Genomic DNA, 25,177 nt, shown 5'->3' with positions numbered 1-25,177 from the left:
CAGTATCAGAGATGATTTATATGACAGGGATGGTTTTAGGGTGCATCTAAATTTGTGCTTAGAATAGATAAAAAATAGCCATAGCAAAGAAGATATGTTCTATGCTGACTGTGCATATTGTCAGTGTCAGGCACAGCATCTTCCTAAAAGTTGAATGTTCCTGTTAATTATGACATGAAAACCTATGAAAGACATTATCTAGTGAGCCCTTTTCTAAGATAGAATTTGACAGAGATAGTTCAAATGACAGAAAACATTTTACCATATGTGATAAAATTTCTTCATAAAACTCCACAATCTTAAGAAGAAACTGATGTATACATGTGATACCAACCATTATAAAAATGTGTCCTACTCACAGCAATCTAGTGTTCACCCAGACAGCATTTCAGTTAGCTTCCTCATCACCACTCCCACTTTAGAGACTCAAAAGCCAAGTACAGTTGTACCTCAATGTCCAAGGGAAACCAGTTCTAGGACACTTTGCAGATAACAAAATCCAAAGATACTCAATCTCTTACATTAGGTGGTATGGTATTTGCATATAACCTATACCCATCCTCCTAGTTTGCTTACGATACCTAACACAATGTAAATGCTAGGTAAAGACCTGTTGCATTGTATGGTTTAGGGGATGACAAGAAAACAGTCTGTAAATGTTCAATACAGATGTGATTTTTAAAAGGAATTTTCAATGAGTGGTGAGAGGACATTTCAAAATCATGAATCTTCTTTAAGAAAAGAGAAGCCACTACTAGGCAAAACTACTACGGCTGCTTCCTTCCATTTTATCTGTCTGTTTGTACTTTTGTAAAATTGTCCACATGTGCTGGGTATGGTGGTGGACTCCTATAATCCCAGTGACTCAGGAGGCTGAGGCAAGAGGATTGCAAGTTCAAGAACAGCCTCCACAACTTAGTGAGAGCCTGTCTGGGAAAAAAAAAATCACAAAGGGCTGGGCATGTATCTCAGTGCCAAAGTGCTTCTAGGTTCAATTCCCAGTAACTAATAAAATAAAATTGTCCACACACTACATATTATCTTAGTTTTTTTCACTAAGCATTTCAGCAGTACACTGTATTTTCCACTAAAACTGGTCTTCAAAAATGTGACTTGTAGGCATAATATTCTATAGTCTAGTTATAGTTAATTGTTAAACTACTTCTCTAGATGTCTAACATTTATGATGTCCTGGGGGTTTGTGGGATACTCTATTTCTTTGAGTAAATTAATAGAACTGTAATTATTAAGACAAAATGAGCATGTTTAAGACCATAGTTAGCATTTCCACTAGCAATGGAGTAATTAGATAGCTCTTTTTGTCCAAACCTTTAAAAACCTTAAAAACCTTTAGTAATTTTTAATTGGTGAGTGAACTCAGAAAACTAATACTTGCATCTGTGAATTTGTTCTTCTTGCATATGCCATCTGCATCATTGTTTTGCAATCACCTAATCACTATTTGCCAGAGTCAACCAATAATGAAAAGGAAGAGAAAAAAAATCCCACTCATCTCCAAGTCATAAATCCAATTTGTCCAAAGATGATGAGAAAGAAATGATCAGCGCCCAGAAATCTCATCCTTAGTCTGAAGCAGCTTAACTTTTAATCATTCCGCTGACTCACAAAAGACACACTATGAACCATGAATAATTGCTCACTGACCTCCAGCCACAGTTCTTACCATCACCTCAAATAACATCTTGGTTAGCACAGAAAACCAGAGCCTAGGGCCCAGCACTGCACATACATATCACATGGAGGGAGAGCGTGTGGCCCAAAGGGGCTGTCCCTCAGTGCTGTCAATCCCTTTACAAGACGAAGTGCCCCTAGCAAAGAGACATTTCTCAAGGGACCACGGTGGTCCCTCCTAACGAAGCTTGTTCTGGATGACTGGCAATGAAAATCCTGGATTTGCTTAAGTTTGGCGCAAGTAATCTTGAACTGGTTCTCAGCACTGCGATTTTGTTTGATCTCTCTCCATCTAAGTCTTTTTTAACAGCTTTATTGAAAAATAATTCACATGCTACAAAATTCATCCACTTGAAGTTGTACCATTCAATGGTTTGTAGTTTGTTCACCAAGTTGCATGAAACATCACCTCAATCCAGTTTTAGAACATCTTCATCACCTTAAAGAGAAACTCTTATACCAAATAGCACTCACTCCCTTCCCCCTCCCCCTCTACTCCTAGGCAACCACTAATCTACTTTCTGTCTCTTCAAAAGTCTGTTATAGAAAATAATCCCCAGAATTCACTTTGATTTACCTCTCTTTGGCTTTTTACTAAGACTAAAAGGTCAGAGTAGCACAATGCCAAAATAATCAACATCATCATCATCATCATCATCACCCAGCACTGATAGCCCCATTAAGTCTCTGAACACAGGGGGATAAATTAGAAAATACCGGCAAGCTCTCGACAAACCCTTGACTGCTGCTCGTCTTTGCATAAGACACACAGCTGACACGGACCCACCCCTGCCCCATCCCTCAAACCAGCCCCGCTCCTCTGAACCGATGTTCACAGTTCATGGCTCCAGCAGTGGAAAAGGGCTTTTCTGATGGAAGGTTTCTACCAGTAATTAAGGGCAACTCTTCTCTAGCCAGACCAGTGGTTTTTATTGTAAACTCGGAACACAGTGAGCCTGAAATGGGGATGACATTGACTTCCATGAGGACTTGTTTCAACTCTGAAATGTACCCTGCTGTGGGGGACACTGCAGGGCTATTCTCCAGAAAATTCCTCGGATGTGTAAGTGTGAGAAAGTTACTGAAAAACGGGACACAAGACAATGCCTCAAATACTCGGTAACAGCAAGTGAAGGAAATTTGCTCTGTGGTTGCTAAACTTAATCCAAATAAACCTCTTCTTCAAAGCAGCCAAGCAGCAATGCCCAGATTGTCTGTGATGACAAACACGTGAGTTAATTACTGCAGCTCGACAGTCAGCTGCTGGAGAATGCTATAAGCAGTTATTTTGTGGTAGGCTGTGACACCACAAGTATAGTTTTATACTGTTTGTCATCTCTTGCACTATGTTAATCTCTTAGTGGCTGATGTCTGGATTGAATGGCAGGGACAATAGCTGGTATTCATAAGTCAGTCACAACAGACTTGCCAAAAGAAGAAGGGGGCTTGGGCCTATTATCTTTACAAATCCTCAAATTTTTAATGTGATTCAGGGTGATTCCCTTGGAAACCACGAGATTTGATGTGACTAATAAATGGGCATGACCTGGATAATGACTCCTTCTGTCTGGTGCCCTGGCTACCTGCTGTCCTATACAAATAGCTCAGTTCTAAGTCATTTTAGCTTTTGGAATAGCTTAAAGCACAAAGAAAGCTTCTGTGTATTTGTCAGATGCAGGTTGAAGGTATTGACTGAGAAAATGGATACATAGGGATTGCAGAATTCCAGACAGAAAGCAGGAAGGAAGGGATTTGCCCAGTTGGAAAGAGTGTTTGGGAAGCAGTAACTGGAAATCCTCCTTCCTCTTCCCTACCTTCCCATGCTCTTAGATTTCTGATGATGCGCACTGTTACCAAGGTACTTTCTTCTACCTTTTCTCAGTAAAACATGAATTCAAATTAGCAAGAGAAGGAGGAGACTAAGAAACTAAGAAAAAGAAACTAACATTTGGCTGATGTCTATTCTTTGCTAGGAAATAAGCTTTTAATATATTATTTCACTTATCACTCTGAATCTACAAAAAGAAAGAGTAATTCTGATTATGTATTTAAGGAATCAGGGGTTCAAGTAAATTAGTAACTTGCCAAACATTAGGAATATTAGGTAATAGAGCTGAGACAGAACTTAGCAATGACTGAGCCCATGACTGCCATTAAGTCCTCTCACTGAGAACTGAGTTTAAAAGTGCATCTTCAACAACAGTGCAATGCTGGACTTTGAACTAACCAGGAAAGAAGTCTAGGGTAGTGTGTTTGAGCTGCATTTTAGGCCCTGGTAATTTATGGCTCTGGAGGAAACAGGCTACCTTCACCTTGACTGTGTGTTTGTTCCAAGTCTCTGAATGCTTTTCCCCATAGAAATAATAATATGATGATGTCCAGCTTCCTAGTCTAGTCTACAAAACCATATGAAATACTTGAAAACAGTACTAATGGTGCCTTAGAACCTAACTGCTGAGTAATGATGTTTCTGTGGGAAAACAAGTAACTGCAGTGCCAGAAACACATGTCTCCTTACTTACAGTGCAACTGGGGATTCTCTTAACTTCACACTAGCTTCAAACTGGGGATTCTCCAGCTCCATCCCTGGGCAGGGAGTGGGGACCCCAGAAGAACAGAGAATGTGGGGGGATGCAGTTTAGACAGGGAGTTCAAAGAACCTTTGAGTGTGGGTGCATGAAGGAGCTGGGCTGAGTACCCTAGGAGTGGGCTGAAGACCCAGATGGAGAACAGAGGGCTCCAAGGCAGGAGCTGCAGGCATGAGCTGCCTCATCTCCCAGTACCAAGCCATTCTGCTTTTCTTCTCTAACAATATGATGGCTGTTCACTTTCAACCAGCTTCCCCCTTTTTCTCTTTGAGACCACCCCTTTTCTTTTTCTCTGAGAAACCACATAATAGCTCTGTTGACTTCATAATCCTGTAACTTCTCAGTATGTCTTGCACCTGCCCTGCACACTGTAGCTCAAGAGATCTTTCTAAAATACAAATCTGACCATGCTTAAAATTCCTCAGTGGTCCAACTCTGGTCTTCAGAATAAGGCCCTTCTCCTTTGAATTAAAGCAGAATCCTCTAAGACTTGCCCCTACCTAAGTCTCTGCCTGCATCTCTCCACACCCAGTGCTTCTCAGCTTCAGTCCCAGCAACGTGAAGTGCATCTTCCTTCCCGGCATGCACCATGCTCTCGCAGCCCAAGGAGCAGTGGTCCAGCCAGTGCCCTGCCTGAAACGCTCTTTCGTCTTTCTTCTTGCTCTTGACTATCTTGTAAGACTCAGCTTGGAACTGAAGTCAGAGCTTTGTGTGACCTGCAGGTCAGGACATGTACGCTCCTTGTGTCCCTTGGTGTTCCTTACGAATCTTCATTTGTCGTTTACGTGACTCTTTCCCAGATCCACGTAATCCAAAGCTGCTTTTGGGGGAGGGCCATAGCTTGTTCATCTCTACATTCCAGCACCTGCCACAGTTCCTAGCAGGATTTAACGACTAGATATTGAATTTGGTTGAGGAATCGTTTTCTTCACCTCCCCCACCCCCAAAATTTGATGCCTTTCTGGACTGGGGCACTCAGTGACCCAGCTGCTGGGAGGGCTGCCTACTGATGGCTCACAGTTGAGTCTCTCCCTGAGCACTGCCTGCAGCCAAATGGAGCTGCTGTGCCCAAAGACACAACCCTTTCTCAGGGTGGTCACTATTCAATGTCTGGTTGATGAAGGGGAGCGAAAGTCTGGGTCCCTTGCCTTTGAATGACCATCCGAATTCAGAGTCCTCTCAGAACCTTGCCTGAGGCTTCTGTCGCATCTACCCCACTGCCTACTTCCTCCCTCTGCTCAGTCTTCCTCCTGCACTCCCTTATAAGATGGTTCCTGAGGGCACACTCAATAAACCCCCTGTACTCAAATCGTCATGCAGAGTTTTCTCCCAGGAAACCTGACTCATCACAGGCCTTATGTTTCCAACCAGGCCTTTGCCAGTTGACCTGTAAATCAGAATATATCTTCCAGCTGCTTCTTTACTACTTATTATGATTGGATATGGTTTAATGGTGTCTCTAAGGGCTCATTTTGAGTCCCAGTCCTTAGTATGACAGTGTTGGGAGGTGCTATCACCTTTAAGAGGCAGAGTCTAGTGGGAGGTTGTTGGATCATTGTGAGCTCTACCCTCAGAAGGAAGTCAGGTAGTTCTCTTATGAGAGTGAGTTGCTACAAAAATGATCCTGATCCCTGAATCTCTCTGGCTTCCTGTCTTATAATATGCTCTCTCCCTCTTGCACAGATTCCCACCATAAGGACCTCACCACAGCCAAGCTGATGCTGGTACCATGTATTTGAGCCTCCAGAACTGTGAGCTTAATAAACCTATTTTTAAAATAAAGCAGGCTGCCTCAGGTATTTTGTTACAGTAATAAATAACAAACTAATACACTATGATACTAGAACCAAGTCATCTTTCCTGAGGTGTTTTTATTGTTTTTCACAGTGGAGAAATATATAGGACATAAAAAGATTTGAGTACACAAAGATACTAGTGATGTCAAATCTTACTGTAGACAAAGAATTCTGTAAATGTCAGTTAACATTTTGGAGAAAAGGTCAGTCATTGACTAGCCTAGGTATTTATTTCCTTGTAAAGCTGAGGTGAGATGAGGGCCAGAAAAAGTTCTCAGGGGTGAGGAGTTAGTATGGGGTGGTAGGAGAAATGCAGTGGCAACAGGGACTTTCACCCACCTCGATCCTACTTTTTCTTCTTTTTTTTTTTGGCGGTGCTGGGGATTGAACCCAGGGCCTTGTGCATCCAAGGCAAGCACTCTACCGACTGAGCTATATCTCCAGTCCATAGTTTTTCTTCTTTTAAGAAATGAAAATATACATAGACTTAGCTTAGAATAGGGGTTGGGGTGGGGGGGGGGAGCTTTTTGGAGGAAGTGATGTTTAACCTGGGGATTAAAGGAGATCATTGCCTCTCTATAAATGCAGACCCCTTCCCTGAGATGACCTGAAACAGAGGTGGAAATGGACATCCCTGGCAACAACAACTTCTAGAAAGAAGGGGAAGGAAATTCCAGGGAGAAACACAGGCCAGAGGAATGACATTCCTGGGACCCTGGGTCACCTAGTTGTGGCAGCATTTCAGTAATAACCATCCCTATTCTAGGGCTATAATTCAGGGAGACAAAAAAGTCCAGGTCCATCAGTATTATCAAAATTAAAAAGTTACTTGGTAACAACCAGTGCTTTCTCACCTTGACGCTGTCCCTTTTCCTATGTTTCTTTCCTTTCTCCAGTTGAAACAGATAGCCTTCAGAATTGCTACGGATGATTTTCATTTGGTTTCTTTGGCTTCTCTCTGAACTGAGTTGGGATTCACTTTCTACTCTTGACAAGATGGGGGGGAGCATGACACTGGAAGAGGACCCTTCACTGGGCTGCACGTCAGTCAGCTGCACCAAGGCTTGCTGATGCTGCTCCATTATCTGAGTGAGCCGTGAATCTGGGGAAGCTCCAACAGGTTGGCTGTCCGAGGAAGAATGGAATTTCCTTTGGAAAAGAACACACATTGTAAATAAAACTTCACCTAAGACCTCTAACAGTAAAGTTATGAACCATTAACTTGATGTATTTATCATTCCCCAACTCAAATTAATTAACTTTTGACCTAATTCATTTCATTAATATATTAATTTCTTATCTTAAAATCTTCTTTTTCTTTAGGATATTCTAACTCTTCTTGGAACTTTCACTTAGTGCATTCAGAATAGAAATATATCATTTTCAAAAGTCAAAGAGCTTCTCACTACAAAATACCAAGAAATACTGGATTAAATGAAACCAATATCCTTTAAGTACACAGTTGAATGTATGAGAGGCAGAAAATCTCCAGGGAGGAAAACCAAAATGAACTAAAACCAAAGAAGATTTTGGATGAGCTGAAGTTATGGCTTTCTTTGTGGGCTGTTTGGGTCTAAGGGCTTCAGTTTTAACAGTAAATATGGTACAGGATATGTGAGATTTGGAGTCAGTGTGAACATAAGTTCATCATCCAAAAACCTAGTACATAAGAGGAAATGATCTACCAAGTATGAGGGTCAGCAGACCACACACACACACACACACACACACACACAAATAGCAGTAGTAGACTTTTGCAAACTTTAGATAATAGAATACAATAGCCAGCAGTCATAATGTATAAAATGATTAGAAACATAAGAGAAGAAAGGAAAATTCTGAGAAATACATTTTTAAAAACTTATTTTGAACAAAGAAGAGAGAGGTTTTACTCATAACCAGTAGAAATTCTAGACATGAAAAATACCATTATCAAATTTTAAAACCCAATGAACAAATTAGAAAGTATATTGGACACAGTTGAAAAGGAAGTTATTATGCTGAAATACCTACCTGAGGAAATCTCTCAGAAAGAAGCATAGAGACAACATGTAAAATAAGAAACAGAGTTAAAACACACAAAGCCTAGAATAAAAGAAAAATAGAGCCAATTTGGGAGACATAATATTCATAGGAAAATGGGTGATAATTATTCAAAATTTGTGAAAAGAGATGGATCTTCAGATTTAAGAATCACAGAAGAGATTCAAGTAGAACTACAAATTTCATTCCTATATACATCATAGTGAAACTTCTGAACACCAAAAACAAAGAAGAGGTTTAAAAGACAGAGAAATAAAGATAAAGTGAAAACAAAAGGAATGATAATTACATTGACAAAAACTTTCAAGACAACACAGAAATGAAAAGACAGAAAAATAATGCTTTTAAAAAGGTGAACTGTATACCAGATTAAACTATAATTCAAGATTATAAAAGAAAGAAATTTCAGATAAATTCCAGAGACATACACTTGCCGAAGACAGAATAAAAATAAAGAAAGAATGTGAGGCAAAGAAATTAATAATTTGGTTAAATCTAAAATGCCATTAACTCTATATAATAATAAAAACAATGACTAATTTTTGAGATATAAAGTGCTGGACAAGTTGCTAGACCAAGCAGTATGTGTGACAGGAAAGGAGACTGTATTTTTAATGTAATGATTCTGAACATGTCTAGAGAAGGGCAGAAATATTAATTTAACACGAGATTAGTTAAATATGTAAGTTGTGTGTATGTGTGTGTGTGTGTGTGTGTTTTAATAGAATAGATCTGGGTGTGGTGGCATAAGCCTGTAATCTAGTGACTCTGTAGGCCTAAGCAGGAGGATTGCGAGTTAGAGACCAGCCAGGGCAACTTAGTGAGACCCTGTCTCAAAATAAAAAAGAAAAGGACTGGGGATGTAGCTCAGTGGTAGAGCATCCCTGTTTTCTATCCCCAGTACCCTGCCCGCCACCACACAAGAGTATTTGCAAATAAGTAGAAGAAAAAAGAAACAAAGAGAATTCTATCAGTTTAATAGAAGGTATAAAGTAAAAAGAAGCATGGCAAAAGTAGGTAATTAGAGTGCTCAAATTAAGGTGGTAGAAATAAATCCACAATGAATGTAAGTAAAGCCAGTAGATACAAGTGAGGTTAAGATTGAATAAAGAAACAAATTACAACAACACACTGTTTTTAAAAGACAGATTTAAAATATAAAGATACTGAAAATTTTGAAGATGATAGAAAAAATGTACTAGACCCAACACTAATCATAAGAAAGTGAACAAAGCTATATTAATATCAGACAACATAAACTTTAATCAAATAGCATTACTGGAAATAAAACTAATCATTATATCATGATTAAAAGAAGAATCCACCAGGAAAATATGCAATTATTCACCTGCATAATAAAACTCAAAATACATAAAATGAAACTAATAGAATTATGAGGCGACATTAACAATTCTTTTTTTTTTTTTTTTTCTTAAAGCACAGGATTGAACCCAAGGCCTCACACATGCTAAGAAACACTCTACTATTGAGTTATGTCTCCAGTCTTTTTTTTTTTTTTTTTGTTTAGAGACAGGGGCTCTCTAAGTTGCCCAGGTTGGTCTCAGACTTGTGTTCCTCCTGAGAGGAACCTCCTGAGTTGCTGGGATTATAGGCATGTGTCACCACACCCTGTGACAATTCTTAAATATAGGGAAATGCCAATTCACCATTGTCAATAACTAACATATCAAACATGGAAACCCATTTGGGCTTCAGAAGATTTAAATGACATGTTTAACAAGCTTACCCTAATTTAAGTTGTAGTCATATGCTGCATAACAAGGTGTTGGTCAACAACAAACTACATGTACAGAGATGGTCCCAGAAGATTATGTCACCGGGTGACAGCATAGTCATTTTAGTTTGCATAAGGACACTCCGATGTTTGTACAATGATGAAATTGCCTAAAGACACATTTCTCAGAATATATCCCCACTGTTAAGTGGTAAATGAATGTATACAGAATGATGTGCCCTGCAACTGCAGAAAATACTTTCTGGGTATTTTGGAGCCAATACCAATGGTTTGGGAACAATGACCAAAAATTAGACCAAAAAGCAAGTATCAACAAATCTTTAAAAGACTCATAAACTGTAAGTGCTGTTGATGGTGAAAGTCTATGTCAGAGTTATTTAAATAAGAATTGGTTGAACTTCTGCTTAAGAAGCAGGCACCCCTCTAGATTTTCTCCCCTTTCTGTACAGTGAGGCAACTATCGCTTCTCCATCTGCACAGCATGCTGAGAAATGGGGAATAACTTAAACAAACCCTCTCACTTCACGTATTCTTTGTCAACTTAAAAATCACTAATTTTGGAGGTCACACATCTGGATAACACATTATTAGTTTCCCTCTAGCTTTGCTGTAGGTAACACCTTGGACATGTTGGTCACGATGGTAGTAGTTGCCTCGGTTACTCTCCAGGGAATTGAAGGCCACTTTTGCTAAAAATCCTCACTCTTCACTTGAGTCTAGAGATGTTGAATGGGTGACTGGGATAGCATGAAATGGCTTGGCCTCTTTGTCTTCATATTGTGCCTGTCCCCTTTGCTGCCTTAACTTTTGAGTCAAATTCTACTCAGCTCTGCATGCAAGCATTACTCATGGAGCTGGTATGACTTTTCTTCTGCTCTACCCTGTACTCTTCCAGGAGTTGTAGCAGGCCAAGGACCTAAAGTCCTTCACTCTGTCAAAAGGCCCAGACTGAACCACAATGCCAAGATGTTTGCACACAGGATGATGAGACCAGTTGTAAGAACAACTCAGAAGTTCCTAGGACAAGTTGACCATTACCACTGGTGGTCCAAATCCCATGCAAGGAGAAACCTTGCCTCTGGCCAGTGGAAAATTACTGGACTTTGGCCTACTCTAGCAAATCAATAAAAAGCTGTTACCTCCCTTTCTTCAGAGAGTAGCCTGGTCCCCTCTCTATCAGTGCTGTCTCCCTTCAACTGAAGCCACATTTAAAAACTCTACTTGTGTGTTTGCAATACTTGGCTTGGTCTTTTCTCTACTGTTTCTATGCCAAAAGATCCTTCCTCCAGTAACAAGAGCATAGGAAGGCTGGAAGCTAGAATTGAGAAACTCTTACAGAAAGTAGAGCAAAATGACAAAGAAATGAACAAGAGAGGAAAGAGCATTGTAAGAACAGTCCTAGAAAAACACCTGTGAATAACAGGGAAGAGGAGAGCTGGAAGGAGTGACCCAGGAGAGGATTCATGACCTTTCCCAGAATGAAAAGACACACATATCCAAGCTAAAAGGCCCAGAACAATCTATGAAAATAGAACTAAACCAAGGCATGTTATTATGAATTCTCATTTTACTGGAGAAAAAGAGAAGATCTTATAGCTTCTAAAGAAAAAATAAACAGGTCAAATATAACAATACTGGAAGCAAGAAGACAATTGTAAGGGGAAATGATTTTCAATCTAGAATTCTACAACAACCTGCCAGCTATCAGTTGGGAGCAAGGGCAGAACAAAGTCAATTTCAATCATCCGCGGTCTCAATACATTACCTCCTAAGCAGTAAAGGATGTTCTCTACCAGAATGAGAAAGGAAGCTAAGAAAGGGAAAGAGAGTAGATGGAGAAAACAGGAGGGTCAACAATGGGGAAAAATGAAGGGCATCCCCATGATGAAAGGAGGTCTGCAAGGACAACATGGGCACTGTCACAGCAGACGGCCATGTGGAAAGGAAGCGCTACACAGGACACTGGCATGCTGAGAACTGCCCATCACCCCATGTTTCTAATAGGAAGAAAATACCACAGGATGTGCTCAAACAAAACAAGGAAAATCTGTGATCCTGAAAAAGGGATTCTGGTCATAAGAAAGGCAAAGGGAATTCTTAAAACAGTTTTGTAGTAGGTCTAGCAAGATGAAGAATTTAAAGGTGTGTTAAAAGGCTGTCTCCAAGAAAGAAGAATCGGAAGTGTTTGTCCTTGTGAAAAATCTGTTTTGAGAGGCCACTGGAAAGTGTGGGAACAATTAGCCACATGTACAAAGAAAAGTAATCCAAAGTAAGCAAGCAAACAAACAAATCAAGGCAATTATGAACTTTTGGAAAAAGATTAAAAATGAAGCATAGTCATAGAATCTCCAAAGCCAGATCATGCATTATAGATGCATTGGCATAATAACAAAAGCACTCAATATTGGACCAACCAAAAATTGCAATGTAACTACTATTTTTGCAGGATGGTTGAAGGGAAGCAGACAATGATGGGGATGTCAGGAAGCTCTATCATAATAGAAAATCAATCAAAATATCTAAAACTGAAGAAGCAAAATGTAACAATAAATAAATATAACTGAGAATAGTGGCAAATACTAGAGGAAGCAATAAAAGTCAAAAGGGGTTGCTGATAGTCAGGATTTTCATTATTATACCAATGCAAATATTATTCATAGCCAAGCACTGTGGAGGGGATCCTTGGGGAGAGAAAGCAGTGTACTGCCAACTGACCTAAGTGCTATCTGATTTTTTAGTATATGTACATGTGCTATCTTGGTTGGAAAGCTAATTTAAAAAACAAGAAAGGAGATGTATTGGAAATAAAAAGAGGGATATTATTACAGATGTAGGAGGTTGAATAATACGAAAGTTATGTAAAATACTGTAAAGAGCTCTATGACAGTACATTTTTATTGAATAGGTTTTTAATTTTTAAATGCCTTAAAATGCATTCTGACATAATATTTGAATTTAAAAGTTAATGAAGTAAAACAATACCCCCTCCCCCACCCCTGGGTATGTTGAAGATGCACCAATATTCTCCTTGGGTGTGCTCCTGAGGACTGTATTCCACTTCCTTTCTGTACGCAGCTGCAGGACATTCAGTAAAGCCCCCAGGCTCTGTTGTTGAACTCATGCACTGTGCTTCACTGTATGTAGACCTATTCTGTGGACTAAATCTCACCAGGGCTAAAAACACAAATAGGGGGAAAATCACCTTGTGTAGCTGGTAGAGGAAGCTCAGCCTCATTAATTTCCAGGGGTACTGGGTCTCACACAGGAGCTATGAGAAACACAGCTGAGTCTACAGGTGCAGTATTGCACCATGAGATCTGGTAGAGCTCAAAATAGCCCAAGTATGCCTCAAGTCACCCACACTGAGGATATGACAGTAATTTTAAGCTTAGCAGAAGTTGAAGTTTGGGGCTGGGGATATAGCTCAGTTGGTAGAGTGCTTGCCTCCGAAGCACTGTGAAAAAAAGGTGAAACATTTTTTCTAGAAAATATATTTATCAGATGATCAAAGAAAAAACAGAAAACTTGTAAAGACCTATAGTCATCATAGTAAATGAATCAGGAGTTTAACACAGCCAACAATCATAAGAACAAAGTCAAATAAAAAAAACACCCATGTTCCCAGTAGTTTTACAGGAAAGTTCTATCAAACCCTCAAGTAACAGATCATCCCAATAGTGTATGAAGTGTCCCAAATGATGTACAAAAAAGGGCATAGTCCTTAACTCATTTCATAAGACTGGCCTAATCTTGATAATACATCAAGGCCCATGGCAGATAGGAAAATTATGGCCAATCTCACTTCATGCAGTGAATGTTAAATCCTAAACAAAGTGTTAGCAAATCAAATCAAGAAACTTATTAAAAGTACATTATGATAAGTTAACCCCAGAAACAAAACAATGGTGTAACATTAGAAAATCTGTTACTATATTTCATTACTTTAAAGGATTAATGGAGAACATTTTTCAACTGATGCAGAAAAAGTATTTGATAAAATTAAATTCTACTTATGACAAAAGTTCTTTGCAAAGAAAAATGAGAACAGGCATAGGAAGGAGTTTTCTATTTACCAAAACCTAAATATTTTTCACACAAAAACCATTAGAAGTAATCTTTCTGAAGCTAGAGAAAAAAAGAGATGGATGCTGTCTCTTGCAGAAAGCTAACTTGGAACCTTACTAAATGTATATTCCATGCCACCAAGTGTAGTACTTAAATGTCCTCTGATCAACTCAGATGTATGAAACTGTCCCATTTTGGTGAGCTCCTTGAGGATGCCTCATGCATCAAACTTTTGTACTTTCTACAGCATTTTAGCTTTATATTCAGTCCATGTTAGGTATACAGAAAGCATATTTGATTAAAGAATATCAAGAAATATCAAGAGTGACTTAAAAAATAACTTTCCTTTTCTTGTCTATAGAAGTAACACATCTACATTGTAGGGAACTTGTGCAATTTCACAAAATATAAAGGAGAAATTAAAAACAACCTCAATCTTTCTTGCCTGAGATACAACTATTGACATTTTGGAACATTTTTCTTCGGTGTACATTTTAACCCAGTACAGCTTATACTCCTTAGGCATAATTTTTTTTAAATTTATTTTTTAGTTGTAGGTGGACACAATACCTTTATTTTATGTGGTACTGAGGATCAAACCCAGGACCTCAGGCATGCTAGGTGAGCGCTCTACCACTGAGCCACAACCCCACCCCCCCTTGGACATAATTTTATATTTTACTAGTTACTTTTTATAGAAACATTTCCTCCTAGCCAGAATTTTAAATTATGATATTAAATATCATAATTTACCTAAATATGTCCCCACTGTTGGATTCTTAGGTTGTTTTTATAAGTGGTGGTATTTTTGTGCATACATTTTTCTGTGTTTTAGATTACTTTCTTAGGAAAGGCCATTACAGTGCTGGAGATAATTGGTTTTCTCCAAATATTATTTATATCCTTCAAACATAATGATTTGTTTTGACTGGGTGCCTGTATCCTTTTAAATTCTAGTTTAACTAGAGTGAAAAAAGTAGAGGAGACAGGGAAGAGGAAAAGAAAGACATCCAGTGTGGACTGTGTTGGACAGGAGTCAGAGTCAGGGAAGCTGTTACCTGAATTTTCCCCTCTCACCTGACCATTCCCAGGGACTCCCCCATCCATCTCCTTCTCTCTCACCTGTCTTTCTCCAGCAGTCTCTTATTTCTTCTCTAGGAAACCACTAGAGAAAAGAGAATTCTTACCATAACATTTCTAAGTTCTTATATTTTGTCTCTGTATAAGGTTGTTTGGGTTGCTTCTTTTTTTCAGCCGATCTTTGAACAGTCACGTCATAAACAGACTGAGACTCTTTTTGGCTCAGGAACATGTGTCTCTTAGAAAGTTCATTAAAGTTCAAATCTGAATTAGAAAGAGGGTAGATGGGTAGCTGCTGATATGGAAATCTTCTCTCCTCTTCATCTCTGTGTTGTCCCCTTTCTTTATTAACATTCATCAAGTGATATCCAGTAGAGTTTTTATATAATACACTGTCGAAAGCCTGCTTTGGTGGAGCAAATTTATTGGAGGTCACTTTGGAATCCTGGATCCTAAGTGCTCTTGAGTCTTGTAAATCATTGTTAGAGGCATACATGAGCACAGTTGATCCATGCTTTATTGAAGGATCAATAGGTTGATTTTGGTTTTGTTGCTGTCTAGAAAGGTCATTCTGGTTTCCTTGACTGACAATGAGTTCTTTGGTCATGAAAGACTTAAGGCCAATCTGGCGTCTATGCTGTCGCCGAGCCTTGGGCTTGGCTGGTCTTCTGGATGGTTGCTGGTTGTTGGCTATTTCAGAGGATTGACTTCTTGGTACATTGCTTGATTTTGTACCTTCATATTGAGACCAGTGTTCCTGGTAAATCTAAAAAGATATTTTTGATTAATGTAAAAGTGTAAGATCGGCACTCTTTATACATTTTAAACCAGTGTTTTTAACTGGGAATTGAGACTTTTTTTTTGGTACTAGGGATTGAACCTAGGGGTGCTTAACCACTGGGCCACAACCCCAGACCTTTTTATTTTTTTTTTTTGGAGACAGGATCTTGCTAAGTTGCTTAGGGCCTCTCTAGGTTGCTGAAGCTAGCTTTGAACTTGTTATCCTCTGCCTCCTGAGCTGCTGGAATTACAGATGTGTACCACCATGCCCAGCAGGAACTGAGATTTCTAAGAAGGTGACCACAAAATTGAAAACAGATAAAAGAGTACCAGAGGATCCTTTCCTAATTTCAGGCAACTAAAGGTGAACAGGAGTGATTTGTTCAGAAAAAAATTAGATCATGAGCCTAGAAGGAGATCAAGAACTTAGAACGGGCTTTGTAATAAGGACAAATCTTTGACCTAAAAACTCTACAGGGAAGTGTTACCAAAACTGGGCTTGAGGTGGGAAGAAACTTTAGGGCTAAAGAGTTTTACAGGAAAAGAGGAGCAATCTACCTTAAAGTGGGTAAGTTTATTTTAACTAAATGAATATTTCAAAAATCCTAACGGGAAAAACATCAATGATTTGCTTTATTAACCAAGTTCAAGTTTAATGCGAAACACTGGATTATCAGTTCTTTCTCATACAGGTCAGAAGCGAGAAATGACCTCTTCACCAGATGAAACAAATTAGATTTTATTCAGAAGATTATAAAAGAGTCTGAGCTGTGACAGGACATCTGTGAAACCACAAGGGTTGTTTTGCTTCTGTTCCTTAATATAGCCTGTACTTAGGCAATCAAACATCTGGGGGGAAAGATTTCAATTTCAGAATAGTCTTTATGCTTTTGAAAGCCTGACAACAACAAAATGTACTCCCAGTATAATAGATACACTATGCAACTATACTGTGCTATAGCCATTTAGGAATATTTCCCAAGGAATAGAGCACTCATTACTTTGTGAAAAATTGGCTGAGTTAAGAGGCCTTTGGAAGGAATGATTAAATGCTTACTGAAAACAATAAGATGACCATATGCATCAATGTGTTGTACAACTGCAATTTATTTCTCCCTTTCTGAACACATATTTTAAAAACCTCTGTGTCCTGTATCTATGCAACGTTAATTGAAAAAGAAACAGTTAACTAGATCACTGGAGAAAAAAACATATGGAAGTGAGTAAAGCATGCTTTTTGTTCAAACTGTTCAGCTTGCTACAGAAGCATAATCACATTATTGTGCTAAGGATTCAGTTCTTATTTCACTTTTCTGATCTAGCCCCTAAGACTCATCCTGTTCCTTTATAATATTAAGTAGTGTTTAATGTGTAATGAAATCACCCTCAAGCTAATGATAAGCTAATGATAAATTTAAAACGGGAATATGTACTATTGTTATTTCAGATTTTTAAGTAAGAATAACTTCTAATTGAAAATTTAGAGGATAGTCTCTTTGGAATTTGGGCTTTCTGGGGGGTGGGACTGGCTATACTCTGATTATTTCCTATAAGCTTTTAGTTTTTATCTGTGGTGTTCCATAAAAAGAAAATAATTGCTCCTGTATTCAGGTAAGTAAAGGTTCTTTCTTCCACACAGTACACTGAGCTACATGGGGAAACATGGGCAAAATGGCTCTGTACCCACAACCCAAGAGCATCCTTCCTTGCCCTGGATCCAGAGGAAAACCACTGTTTTACAATCTTATGGGAGTGTTTGTGAAATACACTGCTCTTTTCAGGCTGTCATCGCTGTTTACGGAGGTCAGGACAGTCCCCGCTTTGCTATGATCTCTAAATACTAATTGATGTTGATAACGCCATTCTTTTCAATATTTGCTCGGCCTTTGGCTCAGTAGAGAAATAAGTGCCTAGGAACTCTTTTTCTGTTTCCATCTGACTGTAAATCTCCCAGTCTTCCCTCCCCATCCCCACCAAGGAAAAAAACCTACCAGAAATTTCTTCCCTTGGCTGCCAGGTCCCGAATCCTGGGTTGTCACTTGACTTTGACTTTAATCATGTCATTACCTTTGCTGCTAATGACTTGGATCACAATCGCACTCTTCACAGGGTGCTTTGTCAACAAGGCCAAGGACTCCTCATTTTATGAAACTTCAATTGTCTCAAGTGTTAAATCCTCTGCTCAAGTAAATATAAGTGCTCAGAGATGGCATTTCAGTCTCCAGAAAAGAAGACATTTATGGGCTTGATATGATTTCTCTCACCTTCCAAGCTGCCTACTTGAGATCTGCAGTTTACTGAAGATTTATTACTCTACAATTGAGGCCTCAGGTGTCACTCTTTAGGTGGCAAGACCTGAGCTCCCTGAAGTTAATATACAAATCCATTCTCAGGCTATTTAATCTCCATCAGCACTGAGATCCTCTATTTCATCCAGCTCTCACTGGGGTTCTTTTGTTACCCACATTTGCGATCGGTACATCCTATATGCACTCAGAGTAACTGCTTAATGGCACTGGGTTTTCACAGCACACACGGAGTGTCAGCACTGGGAAATCTCCATGTCTAATGCTGGAAGGGTTATTTCTTGGTGAGACCCATCCTTAATCATTAGCGTTTATTCATGCTGCACCATTCGAGGGAAGCCTGCCTCCAACCCTGTGCAGACAGTGTCTGTCCTAAGTAGAAAAAAAGAATGTATGCTCTGATCCTAACCAGAAAGTTTGTCTGCTTTAACACAAAAGCCACTCTTGCTCTGGGTCACCGTGTCTCAACCCTAGGGTCCCGAGAGTTGTACCTGAGCTCCTAGATCAGCTCTTATGTACAGAAACTCTTACTGTGTTTGTTTTTCTGTTGTGTTCATTAACTATGAAACTCAAGTCCTTGGAGCTTTAGTTATAAATTCTACCTGATAATATTAAGAAAATTTTGAGCACAGATATTAATTGGCTCTAATTTTCATTGTCAGTAAGAAAGAACTCTCAATTGAATGGAAGAAGCATAGAACTATTTTTTCCATTTGCTCATTATAGTTAAGTACAGATTGGTAGTTTAACCAATTCCCTGATAATACTGTTATTTCCTCTTATTCTATCTCATATCTTATTTTTGTAGTGCATATTAATACTTCATATATTTTAAATCTCCAAGGTTTTGCTTTTATTGGTTTGCAATACAACCTTTGTTTTATTTATCAATATATTTATGCTTCCTGCTCTTTATTCCTCCTATATTAGTGTTTCTATCTCACAACATTTTTCTTCTGTCTAAAAAACCATTTGGTATTTCTTTCAGTGAAGCTCTGCTGATATGTTCCTTTTAGTTTGTTCTAGTCCAACTCTCTTCTCATCTAAAGATTCCAATTTGATTGTTCTTTACTTTTTCTCCTATAATTGGGATTAAACTAGGCCCTCATGCATGCTAGGTAAGCACTCTACCACTGAACTATATCCCCAGACTTTTTAAATTTTATTTTGAAACAAGGTCTAAATTGCCCAGGCTGGCCTCAAACTTTCAATCCTCCTGTCTCGACCTCCTGAGTTGATGGGATTATAGTTGTGTGCCACCCCACCTAGGTCCCTTGATATAGATCTGTTGGAAGTGCTGGAGGCAAAACTGAATTAACAGTTCTTTGGAAAGGTGGGAAATTACTTGGAAGTGATTAAAGGACCTTGATTTTAACCAGTGAATGGTCCTACAGGCTTTTAAACCTTTTTTTTTTTTTTTTTTTTTGGTACCGGGAATTGAACTCAGGGGTGCCTGAGCCACATCCCCAGAACTTTTTACTTTTTATTTTGAGACAGGGTCTTTGCTAAGTGCTTAGGGCCTTGATAAATTGCTGAGGCTGACTTTGAATGTGAGATCCTCCTGCCTCAGCCTCCCAAGCTGCTGGGATTACGGCTATGTGCCACTGTGCCCAGCCTTTCATACTTTCTTTACCTTTTCCCTATCTGCAGCTGAGAATTATTTTAGAATTGTAAGAAAGAAAAATCCGATTTCAGCCTTTTGAACGCTTTACCAAGTTGGGAAAGTTTCTACTTTTTCTCCTGACAACATGTTCTTCACCTGGTGTTATAGTTTGAATGTCTGTGTCTCCTCCAAAATTCATGTTAAATCCTAACTGACAAGACAATGGCATTAAAAATGGGAGGTGATTGGTTATGAGGGCAGTGCCTTCCTAGTGGGTCAGGGCCCTTATGAAAGAGGCCCAAGGGAGCTCTTTCAACCTTTTCTGCCAGGTGTAGACACTGCAAAAAGGGACCCAGGGGTGAACCAGGAAGCCCTCACCAGAGGAACCTGATGGCTCTTGATCTTGGACTTCCCAGCCTCCCAAACTGCAAGAAATAAATTTCTGTTGCTTATAAGTTGCACAGTCTATGGTTTTTAAATAGTAGCCAGAACTCAGAAACCTAGGAAGGATCTCCTGCCAGTGGGAGAGTGCTTCCTTGTATTGCCTGGCATGGGTCATGAGCAAACTGCTGTGTTCAGTCTGGGCACACCACTGAAATGGGGCTGGCAAATTCTGTGACAAATCACAGAAACCAGGTGCAGTGGCACATGCCTATAATCCCAGTCACAGGGAGGTTGAGGCAGGAGGATTTCAAGTTTTAGGTCAGCTTTGGTGACTGAGTGAGACCCTTTCTCCAAATAAAAATAAAAATGGGCTGGGGATGTAGAACACGGTAGAGCAACCCTAGCTCATTCCCCAGTACTGCAAAAAAAGAAAAAAAAAAAAAAAAAAAAAAATTCCAGGAAGCACAGAATAATTCTGGACAATAAGAGGTGGAAGAGTTAAATGATAAGAGATTACTTGGCTTGAAGTAAAGATTTCAGTCATATACAAGAATCTCCCCCCCAAAATGATGGTTTTTTATTTGCAATATTTGCAGATAATATTTTTTATTTATTTTTTTATTTTTGCAGTGCCATTGATTGATCCCAGGATCTTGAGCATGTTAGGCAAGTGCTGTACCACTGAGCTGCAACCCCAGCCCTATTTTTAGTATTTTAAAAGTGAAAACACATGGACTTAAGTCTCAGGCATGTCTTCTGTCTCTCCTCACCCTATCTCTAGTGTCTTAAATTTTTTCCAGCATGTAAATGTGTTTAATCTTGACTCTGAAAAAAGTAAAAGGAATCTCACACAAACCCATTCTCCGGTTAAACTATTCTTGAACTCACATTCAAGTATCTTGATAGTGCAGGCTGTGCTGGTCGCCAGCCCACCTGTCACTGGGGACCTCTGCGCCCTGCAACGGAGCGTTCACTCTTGCTGTGTTCTCACCACCCACAGAAACAGCTCTACTCAGGCCACTACTGTCCTCTTAGTGACTAAGCCCTTTGGCATTAGTTTTCTACTTTGAAATCATTTGAAACTTACAGAAAGATTGCAGGCAGAGCACAGAAACTCAAAGATCCTTACCCAGATTTGTGAATTTTAACACTTTGCCACAGTTCATCATTCGCTGTAACTCCAAACATAGAAAACACACAGATATGCATATACATGCACATGTAACTTACAGTGTTGTTTGCATTATTGCTCTTTTCCCCGAATCCTGAACCTTGAACATGGACGAGTTGCATATACAATGCCCCACTCATGACACTTTTCTTTATTTGTCTTCTCTGCTGTGCTCAAGTCTGTTTACTAACTCCTCTTGCTTGAAATTTTCATGGCTCAGGCTCCCTGATACTGTTTTATCTACTTAGCTTTCTACCTCTCTGGCGAGCCCTTCTGAGACTTTTACCTTCTGTCTCCTTCCTCTACCACTGCCCACCCTTAACACTGTACTGAGGGGCCCGTTCTCGTTCTCCACACTTTCTCCCACTCCACACAATGCCTGGGTCATCTCAACAATCCCTAGAGGTTCAGTCCACCAGAAAGAGCTCATGATGCAAGTGAACGTGTCTGATTCAGATGACCCTCCTGACTTCCATGACCAGATCACATGTCCTTTTTCCTGTAGGCATCACCAAACTCAACATCAGCCACCTTCCTGTCCTCACACCTTTCTCCCTTTATCTCCAGCACTCCAATCCCTCCTCTTCTTCCTCAGTGGTACCAGTACACCCCCCTGCTGACTCTCTTACCTCCTGTTTAAGCAATTACTGTTTGTGGATTCTACTTCCCCATCACCTCTGTTCAGGGGCTGAGGGACCAGGTGCCGCCCTGACCTATAAGAAGTTCACCTGAGTGGGTAGAGTGACCACCACCACACATAAAGTTAGCTAACTGCACATGGAGTGGATGACAAAGAGCCAGTGTGACCACCATTCCATGTCCTGCAGAAACCACAGCAAAAGCCATCTTCCTGGCTTGGCCATCTCTCTAGTCTTATTCCTTTCCATTCTCAGACCACAGACAAAGTGAATTTTCTAACACACAAGTCTGATTTGTTATTAGCTTGCTCAAAATGTGCCAGTGGCTACCTACCTCCTGTCCACAGAGTAAAAATCTAAAACTTTTTGATCGACATGAAAGTCATTCAGAATCTGGCCCCTGCTAACCTGTCCAGCCCCATATCACACAACTCTCCTCCCTTGTCTTCTCTCCCTTAGTGACTGAACTGTCTGGAATTTTCTGCACACACCATACTATCTTCTCTCCCACCCCCTTACCTGCACACTCTGTCTGCCTGGCACCCTGCGCTGCATCCTTCTGGGTCATCTCAGATGCTGTCGTTTCTGGCAAGGCTTCTTAGTCTTCTTATGGCAAAATTAGGTGCTCTTTTAGTTATGCGCATTTTGTATTTACTTGCATATTATTGTACTAGGATGATTACATGACTGTATGCCCACTAAAGTTCTGAATGCCTAGAGGGGAGGGGACCATTCAGAAAAAAATCTTTCTTTATATTTTAACCATTTATTTTTTGAAGAGTTTTTTTTTTTTTAAACTGGTTATTTGATTGGTTATAAAATTGCCTATCCCAGGCAGAATCAATATTATCAAAATGATCATACTGCCAAAAGTACTATCCAGATTTAATGCAAATCCCATAAAGATCCCAATGATGTTATTAATAGAAATAGAAAAAGCAATTGTGAAATGCATTTGGAAAAATAAGAGACCCAGAATAGCCAAAACAATCCGTGGCACGAAAAGTGATGCAGGAGGCATCACAATATCAGACCTTAAATTATATTACAGAGCTATAGTCACAAAAATGGCATGGTATTGGCACCAAAATAGACATGTAGGCCAATGGAACAGAATAGAGACACAGAGACACACCCACATAAACATAGTTATCTCATTCTAGACAAAGGTACCATAAACATACATTGGAGAAAAGATAGCCTCTTCAACAAATGGTGCTGAGAAAACTGGAAACCCATATGTAATAGAATGAAAAACCCCTGCACAAAAACTCAACTCTAAGTGGATCAAAGACCTAGGCATTAGACCAGAGACCCTGCAATTACTAGAAGAAAAAATAGGCCCAACTCTCCAACATGTTGGCTTGGGAACCAAATTCCTCAACAAGCCTTCTAAAGCACAAGAAGTAAAACCAAGAATCAATTAATGGTATGGTGTCAAACTGAAAAGCTTCTTCACAGCAAAGGAAGCAATCAAGAATGTGTAAGAGGTCCTACAGATTGGGAAAAAATCTTTACCACCAGTACCTGAGATAAGATATTAATTTTCCAAATATACAAGGAACTCAAAAATCTAACAGCAGAAAAATAAATAACCCAATCAATAAATGGGCAAAGGAACTGAATGAACACTTCACAGAAGAAGAAATACGAATGGTCAAAAATATATGAAAAAATGTTCAACAACTCTAACAATTAGAGAAAGTAACAATAAATGTTGGTGATGATGTGGGGAGAAAGGTACTCTCATACATTGTTGGTGGAACTGCAAATTGGTGTACCACTATGGAAAGCAGTATGGAGATTCCTTAGAAAACTTAGAATGGAACCACCATTTGACCCAGTTATCCCATTCCTCAGTCTATACCCAAAGGACTTAAAAACAGCATACTACAGTGATGCAGTCACATCCATGTTTACAGCAGTTCAACTCACAATAGCCAAGCTATGAAAACAAATTAAGTGTCCTTCAGTGGATGAATGGATAAATAAAATGTGATATATGTACACACAATGGAATATTACTCATCCATAAAGAAGAATAAAATTATGGCATTTGCCTGTAAATGAATGGAACTGGAGAATATCATGCTAAGTGAAATAAGCCAATCCCCAAAAACCAAAGGTCAAATGTTCTCTCTAATTTGTGGATGCTAAACCAAAACAAGGGAAGTTGGGGAGAGGAATAATAGAAATCCGCTGAACTAAACAAAGAGAAATGAAGAAAAGGGAGGTGGAAGGGAATAGGAAAGACAATTAATTGGACATAACTTTCTTAGCCTTATATTTATATACACGACCAAGGTAACTCCACATCATGTACGACCACAAGAGTAGGAACCTAAATAGAATACATTACATATTATGTATGTCAAAGCCCTGGGTTCGATCTGCAGTCCCCTGCCCCCCAAAAAGCAAAAACAAAAACAAAAATAAATGCAGAAAATAAGGAGCTTCTAGTATGGTTGATAAAATAAAGCAGGCAGCAAGTATTGAGACATGGCAACTATGATCAGCCCTCAGTAAGCAGTACAGACATCAGGTTCCAGAGGAGCTGAGGCTGGCAGAGCAGAGGGTAGGGGAGCTGGGAGGCCTTGCAGAAGACTTGAGGCCTTGCTGGACACATGAGAGAAGACAACAACGAAGGCACTGAGCTTGGATAGTTGAAGAGGAAAGAGAAAGGCAGCCAGAGTGTTTGCATGGAGGGTGCCCAGCCAGCATGCAGGCCACAGAGGGCGGGTAACAGACCTTTCTAAATAAAGGGCAACTTCCACTCTGTGTTCTGTCATTTTATGTCTAACAATCTTTAGACGTTTTTCTCTACTTTGTCTTCATCCAGGAGTGGGTTATAAGCACATTAATTACAGCATACACAGGGAATAGAAAGCATTTTTCTGGCTTTCTTCAGACTGACTTCCATACAAAGCTTTTTATTGCCTCTGTCTAGAGTTGTGCCATGAATCAAGCACTGTCATTTTACCTTGATTATTTTATCATTGGCAGAGAATCCTGTCATCTTCCTTAGTGACAATTATCAAAGCTATGTGTTGCAATAATCTTAAGTACTTCAAATATGTTTTCTATAATAATTTAAATAACTAGAAATAAATGGTCTCAGAATCATAGCATTTTGTAGCTAGAATGGACCATAAAGGTCATTTATTCCAACTCTTCATTTCATAATGAAAAACAAGGCTTGCAGGGAAAGTTGAGCAAATGACAGGTCAAGGACCAGACATTCATATCTCTGACCCAGTCCACTGCCCATAATGCAG

General features: G+C 39.4%; 1 protein-coding gene across 4 annotated transcripts in view; it reads right to left on the bottom strand.

Annotated features, from left to right (window-relative positions):
- Nucleotides 1-25,177, bottom strand: part of JHY (junctional cadherin complex regulator) — a 65,697-nt gene that overhangs the window by 6,357 nt on the left and 34,163 nt on the right. For 2 of the 4 annotated variants that reach the window (XM_079104504.1, XM_079104505.1), the window contains 2 exons: nucleotides 15,128-15,786; nucleotides 6,931-7,225 (listed from right to left, as the gene is read on the bottom strand). The exons of 1 other annotated variant lie outside the window; for it this stretch is intronic. In XM_079104504.1, the coding sequence (XP_078960630.1) occupies nucleotides 6,931-7,225; nucleotides 15,128-15,786 (954 nt within the window). Of the gene's footprint in view, nucleotides 1-6,930; nucleotides 7,226-15,127; nucleotides 15,787-25,177 lie in introns of those variants that run through there. One more of the 4 variants, XM_079104507.1, reaches the window with a different exon arrangement.

This window comes from Sciurus vulgaris (genome assembly GCF_902686455.1).
Source record: "Sciurus vulgaris genome assembly, chromosome: 11".
NCBI lineage: Eukaryota > Metazoa > Chordata > Mammalia > Rodentia > Sciuridae > Sciurus > Sciurus vulgaris.
The sequence above is the reverse complement of the archived record's forward strand: the minus strand, read 5'-3'. Positions and strand labels throughout refer to the sequence as shown.